The sequence below is a fragment of the Chinchilla lanigera genome, unplaced genomic scaffold (genome assembly GCF_000276665.1).
Source record: "Chinchilla lanigera isolate Chin_1 unplaced genomic scaffold, ChiLan1.0 scaffold00005, whole genome shotgun sequence".
In the NCBI taxonomy this organism is placed as follows: domain Eukaryota; kingdom Metazoa; phylum Chordata; class Mammalia; order Rodentia; family Chinchillidae; genus Chinchilla; species Chinchilla lanigera.
The window spans coordinates 24,857,503-24,877,296 of record NW_004955406.1 but is presented as its reverse complement, the minus strand read 5'-3'; the positions used below and the strand labels follow the sequence as shown (position 1 = coordinate 24,877,296).

The 19,794-nt window shown below is 33.2% G+C and overlaps 1 protein-coding gene across 1 annotated transcript; it reads left to right on the top strand.

Annotated features, from left to right (window-relative positions):
- Positions 1 to 4,239: 4,239 nt before the first annotated feature.
- On the top strand, positions 4,240 to 19,506 carry Pdc (phosducin). Its single transcript, XM_005375090.2, has 4 exons — positions 4,240 to 4,293; positions 11,757 to 11,855; positions 15,579 to 15,721; positions 18,617 to 19,506. Exons 2-4 carry the CDS (start codon positions 11,795 to 11,797, stop codon positions 19,139 to 19,141), a joined length of 729 nt encoding a protein of 242 aa, XP_005375147.1. The 5' UTR covers positions 4,240 to 4,293; positions 11,757 to 11,794; the 3' UTR covers positions 19,142 to 19,506.
- Positions 19,507 to 19,794: the final 288 nt, after the last annotated feature.

Sequence of the window (19,794 nt, the reverse complement as noted above, 5' to 3'; positions counted from 1 at the left end):
CTTTTGGATTGCTACTACCATTCATTTGCTATCTAACCAGAAAATTTCTTTAGCAATTAGATCCAATGGTCATGAACTCCCTATGCTTTTATCTGGGAAAATCTTTATACTATTTTCATTTTTTAAGGAGTTTACTCAGATATCATATTCTTGGTTGACAAGGGTTTGTTGTTGTTATTGTTGTTGCTGTTGTGTTTTCCTTTTATCAGCATTTTGAAAATACCATCTCATTCCCTCTGGCCTACATGTTTCTGCTGAGAAATCTGCTAGTAGCCTTGTGTGGATTCATTATTATGTAGCGTGGTTTCTCATTTACTATTTTTAAAGGTCTTTTTGCCTTTGGCTATTGACAGTTTGATTATGATATATTTTGATGTGAATATCTTTTTATTCATCTTATTTGTGGTTAGTTGGCTTTTTTTTTTTGAGACAGGGTCTTGCTATGCAGTTAAAGCTGACCTGGAGCTCACTTTGTGGCCTAGGCTGGCCTCAAACTCACATTGATCCTCCTGCCTCAGCCTCCCAAGTGCTGGGATTACAGGAGTGAGCCCACAAACCCAGTTGGCTTTCTGTATCTTGATGTTTACTTTCTTCCCCAGATTTATAAAACTTTCAGCCATTATTTCTTTGAATAAACTTTCTGCTATTTTCCTTTCTCTTCTCTATCTGGGAGGCTGGTGATGTGCATAAGGGTGCATTTGATGGAATCCCTTAAGTCCCTTAAGCATTCTTAATTTTTGTTGTTTTTCTTTTTGGTCCTTTGATTAATTTCTTATTATCAGTCTTTCCTATGGTTAGGTCAATAATTATGTCCTTGTGCTGAACAATTTCTGCTTGGTACTTTTTAAACCATGCTGCCTGTGGACTTGGAGCCAGCCAATCATGTGTTGAAAACTCTAAAAATATGAGCAAATATAAACCTCTCCTTTTAAAAGTTGCAGGAGTCAAGTATTTTGTCCCAGCAAAAGGAGATCTGATTGATATAACCACAGAATTTCAAATAGCAAATATTTACAGATAGGAACAATACCTATAACTCACCAGAACTCAAAGGAGCAGTAAAAAAATTCCAAGGCCCCATAACTGAGAAAGCCACCATTTGGTAAAAAGAACAGTCCTCTAGACTGCATCTCCTTGTCCCCAAATTTACGTAATTCTACTTTCTCAGATTTCCCCTGGACGCAGTTTTTGAGTGGAAGGAAGGAATGAGAAAGTGATTAATCTCCTGACTGGTCTAGGAATCTTCTTCACAAGACACCACTGCAATATCCTTCCTCAGGAAGTCCCAGGAGTGTCAGCTGGGTTGGAATTCTGTGGTCAGTTGGAGATAAAGTGTGGAAGCATACATTACAGTGACAAGCATGCAGATCTTGGTGGTGTGCTTTGTATCAACCAGTGAGGTCATCATGCTGAGGAGACTGGATAGCAAATTCCTGCACAAAAAACATGACCCACCGGTCCTATAGCCCAACCCCTAGCTCACTCTCCCACATAGTTCAAGTACTTTTGTTGAGTCCTCATCTGACCCAGAAGCAACTGTAGATTAGTAATCAAGTCACAGTCCTCCTATTAAAGTCCTCTTATTAAATCTTCCATGACCAGAAAATAATAGCAGGTGAGCAAATTAGTTCCAAAATAGCATTTAAATTCCAGTGCTTATATTATGTCTTCCCCAGACCAATAAACAACTACAGGCCAGCATTTAAATTCTAGAGCAGCATTTAAATTACAATGTTCACTATAAACCTTCCTCACAAGAAAAAGCAACTGCAAACAAGCAATTAAGTTTCAATTTTAAAGATTAAAGGTAATATCATTAAAAATCACCCACAAAAGCTGGGATAGCTATCTGTTCTAATTCCAGGTATCAATGTAAAGAGGTATGGGGGTGCTTTTCATAAAACTAATTTTTTTTTATTTTAAAGATAAAAGGAGGGAAACATTAACAGACATACAACATTTTACAACATATCACAAGCACAATACAGACAATACAGAGTTACAAACAAAGTGGTAGGAAATTAACAATGGTGGTTGTATTACATATTGATATCTTCAAAGTGGCTTCTCATGAAAACAGATATAGACATGCAATACTGGTCAACCAAAGGCTCATTGACAGTTTCTTTCAGCACAGAAATAGAAGACAGAAGAACAACCATGTTATCTATCCTGTATATACATGCATACAAAATAATTTCCCTCCCTTTTCTCCTCCTTCCCTCTCTCTCTCGAAGTTTCCTTCCCATAAGACACAATATTTTAGTAGTTAGCTGGATATCCCTTAACCAGGGTAATTGACAGGTAAAATTAACCATCATAGATATGTGTTATCATAAAAAATTTTGGAAAAGATCTGCAGGCTACTAATGCATTTTGATGGACTTGACTTTGCTATATACTTTTTTCAGGGCATAAGTGTTCCCCTTTATCCATATTCTCACAAGTATCTATTTTACTTTTGAGTGACACATAATGGTGTGCACTTACGGGCTACAATGCGATGTTTCAATACATGTATACATTGGGCTATGGTTAAATTAAGGTAATTAACATATTGTCTTAGTTATTTTTCTCTCATTGCTGAGACAAAATACCTAACACCTAACATTAAGGAAGGAAATGCTCAGTTAGCTCCCAGATTCTGGAGGTTTCAGTCCATAATCAGCTGGCTCCAAGGGAGAGTGGCGCAGCAGAGGAGCAATAGTTCATGGTGGTGGAAGATGGCATAAGCAACAAGAGTGAAAAGGGAGGAGCACGACAGAAGGCTCTTTCTGTCCTTTATATTGTATATAGGGTACCTGCCCTATGGTGGGTGTAGCACTTGCACCCATAATCCCAGCACTAGACAATGAATCACTCATAAACTCTAGAAGCCTGCACATATGACTGTATGAGGCTTTGGGGGGACATCTAAACACAAAGTGTAACACATATCATAACCTGAAAGACTCATCATTTCTTTGCAATGATAACATTTGAAGTACTTCAATCTACTTTGAAAGATGCAATATTGTTGACTATAGTCCTACTACTGTGCAAGAGAATGCTTGATCTTATTACTCTTATCTCTGTCTAGCTTTGTACCATTTTCCTGCTGCTCCTGATTCTTCCCTCCTCACCCGCTGGCCTGGCTCTCTCCAACTTCTTGTAAAAGAGTTCTCAGAGTCATAAGCAAATTAGGCGATGTGGTATTAGCTTTCTGGCTTATTTCACTTAACATTAAATTCTCCAGATGGATCCATATTGCTGAAAAGGATAAGATTTTATTCTTTTTGTGAGTGAATAGCATTCCATTATTCTTACTATCTCTGCAAAATCTTACTTCATTAGAAACCTGAACAGCAGAAATATATATAAAGGAACTATGAGATAAATGAAAAAAAGGGAATCAAATACACATAACACATTTTCTTTACTCATTCAAGTTTTAATAGGCACTTTGATTAATTTCATATCTTGGCTACTGTGAATAATATTGTAGTAGACATTGGAATGTTTTCATTTTTGAGGTGCTGATCTACTTTGAATATATACCCAGTAGAGATATGCTATGACAGTTCTATTTTAAATTTTTTGAGGGACCTCCATAGCGTTTTCCATGGCGGCCATACTAATACACATTTCCACTAACCATGTGTAAGGGTTTCCTTTTCTTTAGATCCTTGTGAATACTGGTTATTTTTTGTCTTTTTTTGATAACTATTACTCTAATTGTAGTGAGGTGGTATTTCATTGCAAATTTCTTTTGCATTTGTCTAACTACTAATGATAACAAAAAATTTTCGCATAAAATGCACTTCATTGTACAAAAGAGAGAAGAAATTAGCTAGTTGCTGAATGTGAGGGAAAAACACACCATAATAAAATGATGCTGAGAAAGATATTTCTTATAGTTAAGTCAATAAAGATTTCTTGGTAAAAAATGTAAGTTTTTCTTTTGGACAATGGAAAGTGAATTTCTGAGAATAAGTATCAGAAATCCATGGTGGAAAGAGAATTTTTTTTCCCAAATAATATTAAAAGAGGCAGACAAAGATTGTAATAAAAACAAGACTGGTAGCTCTTTGTATTTTAGTTTGTTTTCACGCTACTGTTAATGAACAGGATTTGTTAATTCTCTTGTGGCAATGTCAATCCTATTACATGCACAGAGCTATTTCTGCATAGGTCATCAATATCTAGGGATTTTAAATCGGAGCTTAAACTTGTCTATGTTCAAAAGGAGTTCAGTAATCAGGGATTTTCACTCACAGGACATCACCAAGGACACCAGGCAAAGAGAGCTAAACAGTAAGTCTACAAGTAGTCTTTTCTGATAATTTTAAAAATTTTACCTTGGGGGGGAAAATAATAATTTCAGTGTTTTGTATTCAGTGTATGTGTTCTTTTAAAATATTCCAAAGTAACATAAAGTATTGATTTTTCTATATAAAGACAATTACATATTGTATTTACTCTTAAAGTGATTTGTACTAGTCATCTCTACTGATAAAAATTCACAGTACTTTTGAGTTTGATATTCTAGGCAGCTAAAATAACACCATAAATACAGCTTCAGTTTGAAATTTTAAATTATTCAGTCCTCACTTTGAATGAAAAGAGAAATGAAGAGAAGAAATGATTCCTTATACTTTATGTTCGTGAATCGGTTCCCAAGGTTTGAAAGGTAGTATTGCATTCTCTGAATTGGGTACCTAACTAATTATGTGTTTAGGGGCTCTTCACTTAATAGTACATTTTTAGGTTGTTATTTTCTTTTTTAAACCTTAAAGTGGAAAAAGTAATGTCTTTCAAATGACTACATTAGTCATTTGATGAGACACAAATGAAGTTTTCAGAGAAACGGAATATTGAGTGTGTTGATATTTGTCAAATTGGGTGAAAATTTTTCAATTATTTTTTCTTCTATTTCCCTAGCATGAAATTGATTATTACCAATAAATTTTAGTTTGCCTCATGAAAATGAGTATAGTATGGTTTCCCCATTGTTTTGCAATAATGTTATTTTATTAACTACAAAAATAACTGTAGAATCCATTTAAGAGAGAAGGCTCTTTCTGTCCTTTATATTGTATTTTTGCTCATTATACATGCTACTTAGAATCACCGAACGTTAAAACTAGAAAAAAAAAAAAACTTAGAGATTATCTATTGATCATGACAAGATTAGCCAAAACACTATGCTGATAAACTGGATTTGATATTATATGTTATTTTCAGAATATATGTGAATTATTTTTATGTAATTATTAATGATAATATTTGTAATGCAATTCAATCAGTATGTGCTGGATTAAGTGTATTGACGAGAGAAAGAGGTACTTAGAAATGAAAGATACCTGCTGTAAATTTCCTGCAAGATTCTGACACTAGTATATTCTCCAGAACAAGTTAGAGAATATCTAGATGTAATTAAGAATAAACATGGATAGGTTGATGTGTCATACGAGTAACAATCCAATTATAATTTTGAAGGCTCATATTTTCCCAGATAAAATTTTTTTATTGATGATACAGGATGGCAGTTTAAAACTTGCTACTTTCTATGTATCTCTGACATGTAATTTGCTTAAATGGCTTTCTACATCTTCCATCTGTCCACTCTCATTTGTTGAAAAAAACAAAAAACTATTTGAGTAGCACAAGAGCTAAAAAAATTACATATTCTCTGCAATGTCTTACAACAAAGTATCTATCATAGTTCTTCAATCAAAGATGTCATGAGCTTTAGCTAAATTCAGGGGGGAAGTATAATATAAATTAAGCATATTTGTAACAGTATCAAGGTGTGTGCTTTATATGTAAATGGGAGGAAAATAACATTTACCAGGTGCTAATAATCTACATAGCTTTTTTAAGAATTCATTTTAGTCATTTTTAGAACTAAGTCCTGTATTCCACTAATGATTCTGGGAGTTTATTTTTAAAGAAAACTTTTATTATGATATGCAAAAATGTAAAAGTTAGGCTGTGGCAGGAGGATCGTTGTGAGTTCGAGGCCAGCCTGGGCTACAAAGTGAGCTCAAGGCCAGCCTGAACTGTATAGTGAGACCCTGTCTCAAAAAAAAAAAAAAGATGTAAAAGTTGATCTATCCCAAAATTAATAGCTAGAATACCTCAAAGTATCAATAGGAATCCTGAGTGTTCTTACTATCTCTGCAAAATCTTACTTCATTAGAAACCTGAACAGCAGAAATATATATAAAGGAACTATGAGACAAATGAAAAAAAGGGAATCAAATAGAAAAATCACTTAACAATTTGCAAAGTCATGAGTGGGGAAGTCAATTCTTTGGAAAACAAGTATGTTACATTCAAAGTAAGTCATCATTTCCATGTCCCATTTAGGCAAACATGTTCAGAAAATCTTTTTAATATTATTTTCAAGCAATTTCCTGTGTGTTTTATTAGCCTGAATTTCATAACTCCAAATATACCTCCATTTGGATTTTGTATGTTCTTAAAAAACTTGTGGCAAATAGTCCTTTATAAAAAGTAAATCAAAGTACTATAATAAAGAATTTCAGTCAGGAAATAGGAAACTATAAAACAATACATATGTAACTATGTATATATACACTTACTATTTGAGTGACAGAGGAAATTAGATATATGCAGTGCATATATGCATTGATTCCTAAATTAAATTCAGATTAGGTGGACTAGATGTAATATTAATTCTAAATATTTGACTTCAGTATTTTACATTTTATTTACTGATTTTCTTTTTTTTTTTTTTGGTTTTTCTCTGGTACCGGGAACCGAACTCACGACCTTGCGCTTGCCAGGCAGGCGCTTTTGCCGCTGAGCTAAATCCCCAGCCCCTATTTACTGATTTTCAAAACTAGTCTTCACTCAAAACCTATTAAGTGCCTCGTACTAAATACTACACATAATTTCTCATGTAATCCTTATATAACCTTTCCAAGTAGACACTATTACTACTCCCAGTTTACAAATAAAAAACTGAAGCACAGAGTTTTAGTTTTTTTAACTAGTTTTTAAAATCTAGTTCTGCCCAAGCTCATGGTAGGCAGAACTAGATTTGAAACCAAGTGTCTAAGTGCTAATCATGATGCTATCACTTGGAGGCATGCAAATACATAGTCTCTATCCACAAGAAGTACAGTTCCTTTGAGATTAATATAAATAAATCTATTAAGGAGTAATGTAAGATATGAATAGATATAACACATAAAGTCTCCTCTATATTGATATTAACATAAGGGCACATCACTCTTAGAATCTCTCATACTTAAAGCCAATAGAGAGAAGGGGTTACAAAAGAAGAAAGTATGACTTGGGTGAGATAACTAGATCCATCTTTATGATTTGAAAAACATGGAGGTCTCTACCAGCCCAGAAATAATCCCATCACCTGACGTGGTATTATCATATATATAGATGACATGAAATTTCTACAGCTGATAACTTATTTTTTTATTTTATTTTATTTTAAAAATAAAAGGAGGAAAACATTAACAGACATTTTACAAAATAGCAAAAGAACAGTACAGACAATACAGAGTTACAAACAAAGTGGTAGGAAATTAACAATGCTTCTTGTGTTACATATTGATATCTTCAAAGTGGTTTCTCATGAAAACAGATAGAGACACGCAATATTGATCAACCAAGGACTCATTGACAGTTTCTTTCAGCAAAGAAATAGAAGACAGTGCCCCAACACACATATGAAATGCCAGGACAGGTCCTTTGACAAAAGGCTTTGGTTGATTTGAACATGGAATCTTTATTTGTCTTTCATAAAACATTCATTAACATCATAGTTGGGGAAATGCTAAATCAGTATTTCATATGGACCTAGATCTGTGACAAGTCATGCAATACTGTGAATAATGATCTTGAAGCTTCTGTTTAAAGAAGAAACACGGAAGTTGAGCTCAATTTAACAATTGCAAATTGTGCTGCTATGAACATAGGTGCACATATATCGGTGTGATATGATGTTTTTAGATCTTCTGGGAAAATACCGATAATTTATTTTAATACAAAAGAAAAAGAAGAACTGCTTTCTATAGGAGTCCAGTACAACACTGGGGAATATACTCATGACAAGGGTTGAAACATTTACATTAGCATATTTGTATTGGTGAGCACATTAACCCGGCTTAGTTGATCAGTTCACATTCACCTTGGAAGCACCACGAACACAGAGACCTAAGGAGATGGATGGTTAGAGGTGAGAAACTGTAGAACACGCATGTCTGCAAAGGTAAGTAACCTACAGGGTGACATCTGTATGGAGCACAGATCAGGACATAGAATCTTGCTTTCTAACAGCAGTGAAGGTGAAGTCTGATGGTACTGAATTAGCCTGTGGAATAGTTTTGTTGGTGTCAGCTGTCTCACAATGCAGTATGTTTCTGATTCTACTACAGTTAGTTTATTAACACTAATATCTTCCATGGAACATAAGAATAACTCAGGAACTGACCAAGGAAATAATAGGCATCTGTATCATATAACATAAAGGAGAATCCTGGTCTATATTTTTGTGAGACAGTGGCATCCCAGGAATACGGCTCCAGAAGCAGAAAAATAACTAGTGAAGAGTAGAAATAATAATTAGTTCCACATAAGCTTCATTTCCCAAACTGAAATTCTTATAGGGTAAGTCAGGAACCCTGAAAAATCAGGAGGCTTCCAAGTTTTAGCAATTAAAGAAAGAGCGCAGCTGTGGAGGCCCAGAGCACAGAAATAGTGGCCAACATCTACGTAGTTTAAATTATTCTTCAAAGACAGAGCCAGGAATGGCAACCCCCACAGCCCCACCCACACACATTAAGTTCCTATGATGAAGTTCTAAACACTCATGTGATATATTTGGAGATAAGATCTTTACAGAAGTTATTAAGCCTAAATGAGGCCATAAGGATGTAGCCCTGATCATACAGGATTAGTGTACTTACAAGAAGAGACGCCAAGGAGCTTGTTCTCTCCTGCATGTGAGAACACAATTAGAAGGTGGCTGTCTGCAAGCCAGGAAGAGAGCTATCACCAGAAACTGACCTAGCTGGGTCTTGATCTACAATGTGAGAAAACAAATTTCTGTTGTTTAAGCCACAAAGTCTGTAGTATTTCATTACAGTCACCAAAACAGACACCAGACAACTGTGTCTAGTTGTGATTTTTGTTACATAAAAAAATAGCAGAAAGTTTGAAAGACTAAGTGTATATTTTCAAAGATACGCCACATGCTAAGGATATCTTAGTATAAAACTTGGGCTAGACAAAACACACCGATGAAACAACCTTAATTTTAGAAATTCCTATTAAAGATTTCTGAAGCTATAGAACTGTTATTTCAATTACATTTAAAAAAATAAAGTACCATTCTTTGGAGTTCAGAGTTAACTCTCTTAAATGGTTGATATAAGTCCATAAATGAAATATCTCACCTCATGTACAAATCTCCACACAAATCTTACAGTGTAATATTTCCAACTTCTGCCACACATGCAAAAGCAGTTCTATAAGAACATTTCCTTATTTTATTGTTATGCATAATTAATGTATATTTATTACATTTGTTTTTGTAAATAGAGACACAGAAATGATGATAAACTCTCCATCAATTCATATGACTAGCAAGAACCAACTGCAGACAAAGCCATTTTGTATTTTATATTGACTTCTAAGAGTCACTATAATTCATTTGGAATTAACTGAAATAAAAACATTTCTCTGTTATATTCAGAATAAAGTAAAGAGGTTTAATCTACAACAGAAATATATCATTCAAACAAGTACCATCTCTAGGTATTTAGGGACATGGTGACTTGTTATTTTCCATGGCATCATAATGGTTTTACTGTATATGAAAAAAAAATTAAATTGGTTTGTTTCATCAATGCATTCATTCATTAAGCATTTTATTGAAAAGCCAATGGTGTAGTAGAAAAATAAGGATTTTGGAGGTTTGAAGGGTCAGAGATTTAGGAGTTGGCTCTATCTGCCTATATATGTCAGTTATTTTATCTTTAAAATAGCAAGTTACTTTGTCTTTAAGACCCTGACAGCACTAAAAAACAAGGAAAATGGTTATGTAAGATTTTAAAATAATGTGTATAAATAAAGTACCTACCACATAGTTGCTCTTGAAAACTACTGCTGGTGTCATTTATGAAATACTTAATGATATTTAATGTGATACAATTATAAGAAGACAGCAAGTAGAAATCTGTCCTCAGAGAACTTATCGTAGTGGAGAAAACCATATAACAGCATAACCAAAAATTATTGTACATGCTAGGACAGAAGTCAGTCTATGGTACAGTGGAGAGCTGATCTCACTATTTGAAAATCTAATAAAATACAACAGAGGTCTTCACAACAAAGCACTTGTTTAGGAACACTGAGTCTACAAATCAAATCTAAACTAGATACTGTAATTAGACTACATCGGTAAATTTGACATATTAACAATTGTCATCACAGCATGATGTGAACAAAGGTGATGACAATGAAATTGTCACTAGCACATGTGACACAAGGACAAGCAGGCTCATTTATGTTCATCTCATTTTATTTCTTGATAATTACTGTACCATATTTGGAAGTATTTTAAGGATAAAGTTTGAGAATGTTATCACACATAAGCCATTATTTTAATTAGCATTAAAAAAACAAAAAAAAGTTACAGTCCTAAATGAAGAGCAACATAAAACCCTAACTTGGGAGAATTGTATTTTAAACTATATTTCTGGCCCAAATTACCTTTATACATTTTTTTTCTGAAAAGTTTGCTAATACCCTTTTAAATAAATAATACTCTTTCAAAAGTCATCCAATTATAATTTTACATAATGCTTATTTTATTCATCAAAACTAAAATGTCTGTTATTATTTTAATTAATTAAAACTTGTCTAAAATAAAAAAGGAAACTCACAGATTTTAATCATTGTGTAAGATGGAAGATATAGTAACTCTTTTGAACAACAGTAAATTCTGGTGAAGGTGACAGCTTTTTCCTTATAAAATTTTTATTAGTAATGTTTACAGTACATAGTAATTACATTTATCGCGGGGAGTTGTCCATAGCACCTCTGAATTCTTCTTGCACTCACTCCCTCCTCTCCCCTGCCCTTCCCCATCCTCCCTTTCTCTTCCCATCATCTCTAGGTCCCCTTCGCATTTGCAAAAGATCTGTCTCCCTGTTTTCTATTATCTGTCTTTTCTTTTGCTCTTTGATTTATTTCTACTTTGGGTTTCTCATAGAAGAGGAACTGTGCAATATTTAAACTTGTGTGTCTGGTGTATTTCTCCCAACATTATGATCCCAGGGTGCATCCTTTTTTCTATAAATGGCTCAAGTTTATCCTGTATAACAGAGTAATACTCCATTGTACATAAACACTACATTTTCTTTATAAATTCATCTGTTAGTGGACATACAGGCCACTTCCAAGATTTAGCTATTAGGAATTGCTTGGTAGAAGTTTGTCCTATGTTCTTGCCTTTATCATCAATTTCCAATCACACAGAGATACTATCACCTAAGTCTGTAATAATCCTATTCTTATGTTAAATTCTTTAAACTAAAGCAGAATTGGAAGTTTTGGGCACTAATCATATCATTACAGGCCAAATGTTGATTTTAAAATTACAGATACATTGTGTACACATATATAAAAGTTATTTTTAAAAAAATTTTCTCCAACAGACATGTAAAACACTATATGCAAGGAATTAAGCACTTTATACATACTAATTCAATTATTTTTAATAGTTTTCATCCTATAGATTCTGTCAAATTCATTTCCTAAAATGGAAGAAGCCAAAAGCCAAAGTTTGGAGGAAGATTTTGAAGGACAGGCCACACATACAGGTAAGTAAAGCTAGAAGAAAAAATAGTTATAAAATTAAGATTCAATCTAGATATACCGAATGCTCTTACTGGTGATATTTATTATCGAGCTTAAGTGACATCTTCACAGGTAAGATACAATAATCTGAAACATACTTGAGTGTGTAAATTAATTAACTAAAATTGAAATAATTCATAGAACAGTTTAATCTTAATGTCAAAGGGTGAGAAAAAGCAATAATAAGAAGAACAACAATAATAATTATTGATAACTTCTTCCTAGCCAACTATAAATCTGCCTATTCATCTATTTATCTATCCATCTATCTATGATATAAATAAGCCATTTACACTCTCCCCAACCAATAAACTTTTTCAATACACTGTAAAAACCATAGACCAAAAGTAAATAAGTATTTTATTTTTTAATCTGAAAAAACAAAAAGAATAATAAAATTTTCCTCCAAAATAATCTAAAACTTCATTTCATCTAGTGCCTATTCTCTTAATCTGTTAAACTGTAGGTGGCTTTCTATATTCTGCTGAGAGTCTAAGAGTTAAATACCATGATTTAAATTTTAAAACTCAAATTTCTTTTAATGCTGTTGAAGCTCATTTGACTAGTAATTCCTTGTATCTTTTGGATACAAGCAACTGGATTGAAGGCTTTAAATTTAACCCAGACGATTAACTAATTTCACACTAGTATTAAACAAAATACATGACAATTCATTGAAAATGGCCATGTGATGAACATCTAAGTATGACTTAAAATTTAAAAAAAAAGAAAAATTGATAAAAATCAGTGGAAGGAGGAAAAAAGAGAAAAAAAGGAGAAAAAAAATAAGGACAAGGGGAATGAAAAAGAAAGGAAATATCTGCTGTCTGATAAAAGTTACCAAGAGCACCTTTTTAAAAGAACAACAAAAAAATCAACAAATTGCACAAACATTTGCAAATCTATAGACAAAGGGCTCATGTCTTATATTAAAAGCTCCTACAGATTAATAAGGAAAAATCAACACTCAAACAAGATAAAGGGCAAAGATTAAATGATCTATTTACCTCGGGGATAAGGTGAGGTGTAAAAAAAAGACATAAAGTTAGAACTTTGGTAAAATGTATTTCTTTCTCACACATTTCAAAGGGGTAAAAATGTTCAATAATATGTTTTTGGAATCAGACATGCTCACACACAGCTGACAGGAGGGTACATTGGTACAAACTCTGCAGGCTCAGCCTAACAACATCAAAATTAGAATTTTCTCTTTTTCTTTTTTAAAAGAGAATAAAAAATAATAAAAACATTAGAACAATACAGAGTTTCACTAAACAAGACAAGAGGAATTCAACAATGCTTCTATATTGCATATTGTTGTCTTCAAATTAGTTGTTTAGATTGCCATATATAAGTATGCAAAATTGGTGAAAAAAGTTAAAAAGAAAAAAATGCAAGCATTAACTGTTCCTTGCAATAAACCAACATATATTAGTAGTACAATTATCCTAGCTATCTTGTGTATACATATACATATTTTTTCCTCTTTCTTCTTTCCTTTTCCTCTCCCCTCCTTCATCCCAGTTACTCCTTCCTATTTGAGCAGTTTCTTTTCCCTTTCACAATATCTATTGTACCTTCCAGATTTTATTTACTCTTTCATATTCTTACACTAGGGAGACAATAAGATGTTTACACATGTGGATCTGATTTACTTCATTTATGAAATGCAAATTAAAACAACACTGAGATTCCATCTCACCCCAGGAAGAATGGCTATGTCGAGAAAGCAACCAATGACAAATGCTGGAGGGGCTGTGGGGGGAAACGAACGCTCCTCCACTGCTGGTGGGAGTGTAGACTAGTGCAATCACTGTGGAAATCAGTGTGGAGATTCCTCAAAAAACTAGAATTAGAGGTCCCATTCAACTCAGCTATTTCCCTTTTGGGTATTTTTCCAGAAGAACTGAAAACATCATACCACAGTGATGTAGGTGCATTCATGTTTACAGCCAAGCAATTTGTCATAGCTAAATTTTGGAAACAACCTAAATGCTAATCAATTGAGGAATGGATAAAAAAGATGTGGTATTTTTATATTATGGAGTATTATTCAGCTATAAAAAAGATAAACTCATCTTTTATAGGTAAATGCATGCAATTAAAATTAGAATTTTAAACACTTTTTGACTAAACAATTTTATTTATATAACCATTACGCACAACTGTGCAGACAGGAAAATATATGTGCAAAGCTCTTCGTTCAGCCTCATATGTCACATAAAAATATGGAAACAATAATGCACAATTGTAAGAAACTGTTAAATTATGTATGTCTCAACAATAGACTACTATGCCTCCATTTTTTTAAACAAAGAAGAGCCTTCCAACGAATATGAAAAATATCTCCAAGGTATATTATGAAGAGCAAATATGGTAAGGAAAAGTGTGTCTTATAGCCAACCAGCTGAAGAAAACAAAAGGAAAAATATTTTCTTTTTTACCCACATACATATTTTGTAGATGCACAAAATATCTGGAAGACTGCACAAGAAAATAAAAAGCATTGATTGACTAAACATAATTAATATAAAGATGACAAATGTATCTTAAATGTATAGTTCATATATTATATAAATTATTAGACAATATGAGGAAGAAAATGTACATTGGTTGCAGGCTTCCCATCACTGACACACAATACCCTGCCCACCGTTTGAAGAAGGACAAGTTCAATGTAGCTCATGGTTTTTTGAGATTCAGCATATGATTGGCTAGCTCCCAGGTAGAAACAGCATGATGGCAGGGCACAGTAGAGCACAGCCGCTGAGTTTCTGGCTGCAAAGAAGCGTACCAGGGGGAGCAGTGCCACAGCAGAAGGGTGTGGGGCCACACCTAGACCTCAAGGCCATGCCTCTGACTCACCAGATGTACTGCTCCACCGATCTTCCAAGCAGATCTCAAAGTCAGTCAGGTGAAACTCCACCTTAACTGCCGAATTATAGAATGTAATATTGAAAGTGTGGAGAGACTAAGCTTTGGCTAAAGATCTTCAGTTTAATATTACATGTTTTCAAGAATTTAAGATGTTCTTCTAAACACTTTTATTTGTCAGAGTAACTGAGTAGTTTCCAGTTGGATCATCTTTGATTTCACTATTTAACTGTAATTTTTCTTAACTATGTAAAATTTATCCTTTCTGTAGGTATGAAAGATTCTTAGAATCTGAGATGGAATTGGACAGATATGGAATTATTTTCTTAAAGCCATTTTAGTCTTGTTAATTGAGGTCAGGCCTTTTCATTGCCTGTCTTTTATGTGCTACTGTCATGATTGCTTCCCCAACAATTCTAGTTTCCTTTATTAATAGTATAACACCAATGCTAGTTTATTGATAAGTTTCTTATCTAGTGAAAGTGCTACTTTTACTAATTCTAGTTTTTTCCATGTATTCTAATTTTAATGTCTTTACCTCAAACCTTTGCTACTAGCTCAAAGTGCATAATATATATTTTAATTAATGCAAATGTTTAAGACAGATTCATTGCCAAAACCCATTGAACAAGGTTAATCTGAGAGAAAAATTTTATAAGGAGAACAGTAAGGAATTTCTAGTCCAAATAAAATGTTTGTTTCTTATGCAGGAGATGACAAGTATACTCTCATGGCAATACTTACACAAATTTCAATTTGCAAAAAGCTCTTCTGGAAATAAAAACAGAAACAATTTTTAAAATTTATTCCAGGGCCCAAAGGTGTAATAAATGATTGGAGAAAGTTTAAACTAGAAAGTGAAGATGGTGAATCAGTCCCACCTAGTAAGAAGGAGATCCTCAGGAAAATGTCTTCTCAAAGTAGAGATGACAAAGATTCAAGAGTCCACAGAAAGGTAAGACAAGCAAAAAATTAGCAATGGATAATTTACAATATGTTTTCTAGTCTAAGTCACTCTAAATCTGTAAACTACATTACAATATTATCAAATAACCTGTGATGGTACATGCTTGTAATCCCACAACTCTGAGAGTTTGAGGCAGAAAGATCACAAGTTTCAGCCATTCTAGGCAATTTAACTATTTACCAAGACACTATCTCAAAATGAACAGTAAAAAAGCATTGGAAATGTACTCAGTATGAAGATCCTAGGTTTGATCCCAAGTACTATAAAAAAAGAAAGAAATACAAAATATATTTATTGCAGTATAGTTTATACTGGCAAAGAAAAGTGGAACTGAATGAATACCTATAAGGTATCCTGTACTAAGTAAAACACGCATTTTGAAGGAACAAGTTACAAATATATGAATTGACTTAGGAACATTTTCACAATGTGAGAAAGCAAAATACAGAGAATTTTAAATTAGATAAATGATTCTATGTTCCAGAGCAGTAAAAAGGACATTTCTGTTTATTTGTATGCTTACATGGTCATAATCAAATGAGTTTGCATATAGAAAAGGAGAGAGACATAAGTTGACAATATTAGTAATTTGAAAAGAGGAGACTGGTTGGAAAAAGAAAAAGAAGAAGGTAGTCAGAAAAAATTCCTACTTAAAAAAGATACTTATACTTTTCTTAAAAAGTATTATTTTTTAAAAAGATCTTTTATTTAAATTGTATAATGTCTATGTCATCTCTAAAATATTAAAGAAAATTATTTGAATATTAAAGTGGTGGGATTTCAGTATTTATTATTTCCTTTCTTTAGCTTTTAGGTCATTTTTGAATCATAATTAGCATTTATTATGTAACAAAAATAATAATGAAAACCATAAAGTGATTCTTATTTGTGGAGAAAAAAATCACTTTAATGGATTATTTATCCACAAATCAATGTATATGTACCATATACTGAGTCTCAACAGACAGATAATAAAATCAGAAATATGCCATAGTCCAAGGCTTCTGGTCATGGTAATGATCTTGAAGTCTAAGATTTCTGGTGGGTGGAGGGACAGAGGTTGATTCCTTTACTTACTCGCTATGCAATGTGGGTGACACAATTAAATTTTCCATTTGAGAAATTGTAAGAACTCGTCTTCCACTTGTTTGGAACAAATGTGAAGAAAACAAAATAAACATGGAAGTGTTTTGAACTATAAAATACTATATACATGTGAGATATTATTATTAAAGATTTTGTGCTAAGGGCAAGTTCTAGAAATGTATCTGGATGCCCAAGTATCTAAATATTCACCTGAATATGTCAAGGGAACAAGTTCTCATATGAATGCTCAAATATATTTTCAAATCAGTATTTGTGTGTTCCTCTTACTAAATTAACAGACTATGGTAGCAACTTAAGGATTATACAAAACATATAACTTTTAGGGTTAAAGTAAATAAAATTGGGACAATAATATTAAGAGAAAATATAGGCTATGAAAAAAAGAGGGGAACAAACATGATGCAGAAACAGGAAAATAATAAAAACATTAAGTATGTGTACTTAAACTGAACCTCAGTATCTTTTTATGGAAATGACACTAATGTACCTGTCTCAGAGGTTTGTTGTGAAGATTAAGTAATATAATCTATGTAAAATGCTTGACATAATAGATTTTCCATAAATTAGTTTCTTACGGTTTTTTTTTCCTCCACTTTAAAAATTGCTGCTATTTGAGTGGTTACATAACCATAAGACAGCAACAGATGTGTCCCATTTCGATTTCCACGGTTGTAGGGTGCTCCATATATAATAGTGTTTCATATGGCAAATGTTCCAGTGTTCCTTTGTTGTGTGTTTTGCTTTGTTTTCACTTGAGGGGATGTTAAACATTTTACTCACTACATTAATAATAGAGTAGACATTATAAAGGGTGATAATTTTACATTTTAATCACAATTAAAAGTAGCAGTCTTGGAAGATGGAATTTAGGTCCTTCCTTATGACAGTTTAAACCAATGGGTAAGAATAACCTAGGGGGCTTTTGAAAACCTGGATTACTCAGCCTTTACAGGCTCTGATTCAGCATCTGGTGGTGCCTAAAAATCTGTATATCCAACAAGTTTTCAGGCAGTGATGCTGCTGCTCCAGACATTTTTAGCCATTGTGAACTCTAAATAGTAGTGAATATGTCTTATTTAAATTCCATCCTACATATTTAAAAAAGTAAGCTATAAGATCTTAATACTTTTATGGAGGGAACACTAATGTCTAGAGGCATTTGTCAGGAACACATGTAAGCGTGTATGTGTGTGTGTGTGTGTGTGTGTGTGTGTGTGCTTAGTATTTTTTTTTTTCCTTTTTGATGAAAGCCACTCTAGAACAGAATCTTGCTGGATTTTTCTCATCAAAGTGGAGTTGTTAAATAGCATATTCCTGACTGAGATTATGAGCCTTTTGTTCAGCTGCTTTCAGGAATAGTTCTTTGTGCATTTAACCATGAAATAATATTTGAATTCCTACTATGTACCATGTATAAAGCAAATGTTGAGAATGAGTGAATGGAACAAAATTCTTGCCACAACTGAACATGTTAGCTAGAAAAATTCATATTAAGCAATCAAATACATAATGTAAGTACAGTTTATATTTATTGCTACAAAAAACACTATATGGAATGGAGAGTGTCGATTGAAGGTTTCTTTTAAATAATCAAAGAAGATGACATTTGAACAAACAGTTGAATGGAGTGGGAAGAAAAGCTGTATCAGGAGTGGGGAGGTGGTGGTAAGGGCAGACAGAAAAACAAACTCCTAGAACTGAGAAGAGGTTTGTTGTATCTAAGAAACACATACTTCTGACTGAATGACCACTACAACTCCTTTCATACATTCTCAGATAAGCATACAAGAATATGAACTTATCAATCAAGACAAAGAAGATGAAAACTGTCTTCGCAAATATCGGAGGCAGTGCATGCAAGATATGCATCAGAAGCTGAGCTTCGGGCCTAGGTACGGGTTTCTGTATGAGCTGGAAACCGGGGAGCAATTCTTAGAAACGATTGAGAAGGAGCAGAAGATCACCACGATTGTTGTTCACATTTATGAAGATGGCATTAAGGGCTGTGATGCCCTAAACAGTAGTTTAACATGTCTTGCAGCAGAATACCCTATGGTCAAATTTTGTAAAATAAAAGCTTCCAATACAGGTGCTGGAGACCGCTTTTCCTTAAAGGTGCTTCCCACACTGCTTGTCTACAAAGGTGGGGAACTTATAAGCAATTTTATTAGTGTTGCCGAGCAGTTTGCTGAAGAATTTTTTGCTGGGGATGTGGAGTCTTTCCTAAATGAATATGGATTACTACCAGAGAGAGAGATACATGCCACAGAGGATACCAACATGGAAGAAGATATGGAGTAAAGAGTCACTAGATTGGTATCTCATATTTATCCTTTGCACACTGAACACTGAATTTGGTAGTATCCATATTCCTTTAGAGAATATTAAATACAGACATGGGTATTGTAATTTTGAAAAAAATTGACACCAAAGTTGTGTTTTTAGCATTAGTTATTCAAATTCATAGAATGCTTTACTACAAAAGCACTGTAGGGTTTAGCAGTATCACTAATAAACAGAGAGGATGTAGATAATACCTGTATATTGCTTTTCGAAATCCCTTCCAAGTTATGTTATTTTTTTATTTCTTGCCTTTTTCCTGCTGTTATTTTATTTGTCCCTTTCAAACTAGGTTATTCATTGTAAGTTTGCTTCTGTAACAAGAATAAAATATGAGAAAATAAGTTTTATATATGAAGTCTAATGTTGCTTTAATCTTACATTATCAAGCTCTTGAATACTTTATAAGGCTCACAATACAAAAAAGTTTTCATTCAATAAAATATCTTGTATTCCAATCATCATCAATAAAAAGGAAATTTAGAAACATTTACATTGTAAAAAAAGTTACATGTACTAAAAGGGCAGGACGGAAGCAAGGTCTTAGTCTTTGGATGAAAGAATAATATTTAGTAGCAATAATAATTCCATTTGTCATTTATCGATTGCCAATT